The sequence below is a fragment of the Pygoscelis adeliae genome, unplaced genomic scaffold (assembly GCF_000699105.1).
Source record: "Pygoscelis adeliae isolate BGI_AS28 unplaced genomic scaffold, ASM69910v1 Scaffold815, whole genome shotgun sequence".
Lineage (NCBI taxonomy): Eukaryota > Metazoa > Chordata > Aves > Sphenisciformes > Spheniscidae > Pygoscelis > Pygoscelis adeliae.
This window is the reverse complement of record NW_008824802.1, coordinates 27033-29836: the sequence shown is the minus strand read 5'-3', so window position 1 is coordinate 29836 and position 2804 is coordinate 27033. Positions and strand designations below refer to the sequence as shown.

The 2804-nt window shown below is 51.4% G+C and overlaps 2 protein-coding genes across 2 annotated transcripts in view; both read right to left on the bottom strand.

Moving 5' to 3' along the window:
* The window catches only part of SESN2 (sestrin 2), a 19453-nt gene extending 18722 nt beyond the window's left edge, over positions 1–731 (bottom strand). The window contains exon 1 of the mRNA XM_009323978.1: positions 624–731. Within this exon, the coding sequence (XP_009322253.1) occupies positions 624–731 (108 nt within the window). The remainder of the gene's footprint in view (positions 1–623) is intronic.
* Positions 732–1969: 1238 nt separating this feature from the next.
* LOC103916910 (protein FAM76A-like) overlaps positions 1970–2804 on the bottom strand; it is an 11510-nt gene continuing 10675 nt past the window's right edge. The window contains exon 10 of the mRNA XM_009323977.1: positions 1970–2356. Coding sequence (XP_009322252.1) covers positions 2258–2356 — 99 coding nt within the window. The 3' untranslated portion in view covers positions 1970–2257. The remainder of the gene's footprint in view (positions 2357–2804) is intronic.

The following is a 2804-nucleotide window of genomic DNA, read 5'->3' as shown; positions in this document are numbered from 1 at the left end:
AGCCAGTGAGAGACGTGTGAGAAGAAACTATTGACTAGTTTAAAAAAGAAATCTGAAAAGTGGCTGGAGCATTGAGCGTGGGGGGAAGGGTATCGACTCAGCATTTCTGAACACTGAATATTTACAGCATTTCATCTTGTACATCCAAAAACAGTACTCATCATTGAACATCCTGGACTTAAAATATAAGTGAAATCACAAAAACACAGTATAGACCAGAATTATATATTATTTACTGCATTACTGCTTGGCCTGCATGCATCATATCCATTGTATATTTCTTTATTCTAATAATGGATCTGAATTAAAAAAAAAAAAAAAACAAAAAACAAACCCCAAGCTCCTGCCACACGCGGCTCCCGCCTTATCTGTGTAACAACCGGCCGCGGCCATTGCCTCACAGCAGCACGTTGGGAACCAGCAAGAAGTCTCTAACGCAGCAGGTTCCCGTTTGCTAACAGAAAGGGTCGGCAGTGGTAGCAACTGGTTAGGCAAAAACTTCTTCCAGAAAGCAGTACTTCGGGGGCGGGGGGGGGGGGATTTAGGAGGTTCCCGTTTGCTAACAGAAAGGGTCGGCAGTGGTAGCAACTGGTTAGGCAAAAACTTCTTCCAGAAAGCAGTACTTCGGGGGCGGGGGGGTGGGGATTTAGGATGGCTGGGACCTCTCCCCGTGGATCACCACGATACAGGCCGGTGTTCAACGGAGGTGGAAACCAGACACGCTCAAGCATGCCGTCGAAAGGCAACACCCACCAGGCGTTTCCATCGAGTCCACGGCAGTGGGATAGTGACAACACTGAGGTTTTGGCTTCCAGCGATCAGGCAGGCCTCCTAGACTCCTTGGCTAATGCTGGGGAAAGCTCCCAGATTGGGGGTTTGGTTTTAAGGGGAGGTTATTGCTCCCGACTTCTCAGGCTTTTTGCCCTTCGATAGGGCAGCTGCTTGCTTCAGGAGTTCTCTGTTCTTGGCCTGGAAACACAGTGAAAATGCGTATTTAATGGCACGGATCATCATTAGTTCTCGGGATCCTAGAATTGCCTGGACAGAAGCTGCTGGCATCCTGCGCGCGGATGAAACAGGAGGTGGATGTTGCTGCGCGCCATCACAGCACGGGCTCAAGTCCGGCACCTCATCTCTAACCACCTAGAAAGAGCTCTTCCCATCCCTTCCCCCCCGCTGTAACCGAGAAGCGGGCTGAGAGTTCACAGCTTCCACAGTGAAAGGCGACAAAACGCGCAACTCGCGCTAAACCAGCCAAGGACGCTCACCAAGGTCAGCGGGACTGGCTTTCCTCCCTTCCCCTTCCACCAGCCACCGTGCTTTGACAGCGTGAGAAGCGGTGGAGGAAAACTCTGGTGACTCAAGCCCCCCACCCTGACTCCTGTTTTAGCGAGCCGAAGGCCAGCTTCCCCTACCCCACACTCTCACTCCTTTCAAAGACGGCAGGGTGAAGCGGCTCGCTGCTCTCCAGCTGTGCTGCACCCCTGGTTTCTTCAGGCGCTGCCAACGTTTTACCCGGATTCAGCGCTGTACTCATCCTGCGCCCCTACCCGGACGCCTTCTGAAGCCATCAGTGCACCGACATGTAACAACCTACAGTCTCTCTGGTTTACACTGAATTAACTTACAAACAAGGCTCTCTAGCCCCTTTTACCAAACTTCTGAGCTCGCTCTCCTCTAGCCCACGTAGTAAATTATGCTATGGCAGTAGAATAAGGGGTAGAACCCGTGTGAAGCCAGATACAGGTCTTCTGGATTGATTTCCCGTGAATGAATGAATATGCAAAGGGTTACTAGAGGAATTAAACCCTCTGCTCCAGCGCTGCGTGTGGTAAAGCAGCTTTTTTTACCTCCTGCAGACTGGAAGAATACAGGCACCCCTGCCTCCCCCCACGAAAAGACAAGACAAAATAATAAAAACCAAGAGCACGTTCCAAAAGCAAATCATATGAACACTTCAAGGCACCTACAATACACCGAGAGGATTTGAACTTTTATTTTGGAATCAGTGAAGAAAGTTTCCAGAGCCTCAGTCAATACCAGCTGAAGTAAAACATTCGGACACCAGAGAGAACGAGTTCAGGGCAGTCCCAGTCCGAGCTAAGTACAGGACAGCACAGCGGGCGACAGACACGCAAACCCCTCTCCACCCAGGAGAGGCAGGTGGCTGCTGGCAAACCTGCTCGTGGATCTGATGCTTCCTCTTTCCTTTCAGAATTGAGCAAGTTTAAGGCTGTTGGAAGGCGTCCGACAGCTTTCAAGGCAGACGTCCTCTTTGAGCTACAGCAAAGGCAGCAGCAGGGTATGCTGTTCCCACGCACGCCGAGCAACCAGCGTGCCCTGCCTTGGGAAACCACTGCAAGGAGGGGGGGTCATCTCCCAGTTAGCCCTTGACCTCACAGCCAGGGCTGTCAAGGCAACCGAAAAGCGGTGGTTTGCGCTAATGGAAAATTGTCTATTCAGAACCGGAGTAAACACCAACTCATTCTTTGCAGGCCTCCCAAAGCTATGAGGTAGAAGCAGCTCTGGGCTGACACAGGCAGTGCAGGATCAATAAAGCAGTACAGAGACCGAAGGCTCTGGCTGTCATCAGTCCCTCAAATACAAACCACCAGTGCCTCCCAGCTCACGAGGAGCGGGAAGCACATCCAGCCCTCGGCACGCCACACACAGATATTCCGACCTTCAGACAGGCTTACAGCGCTGAAGAATGCGCATTGTGAAGGAGACCTCACAGGCACCGGCTTTCTGACAGCAGCTGTAGTCTCCAAAAGCTGTCTTCCACTCCAATAATTAACTTGGGC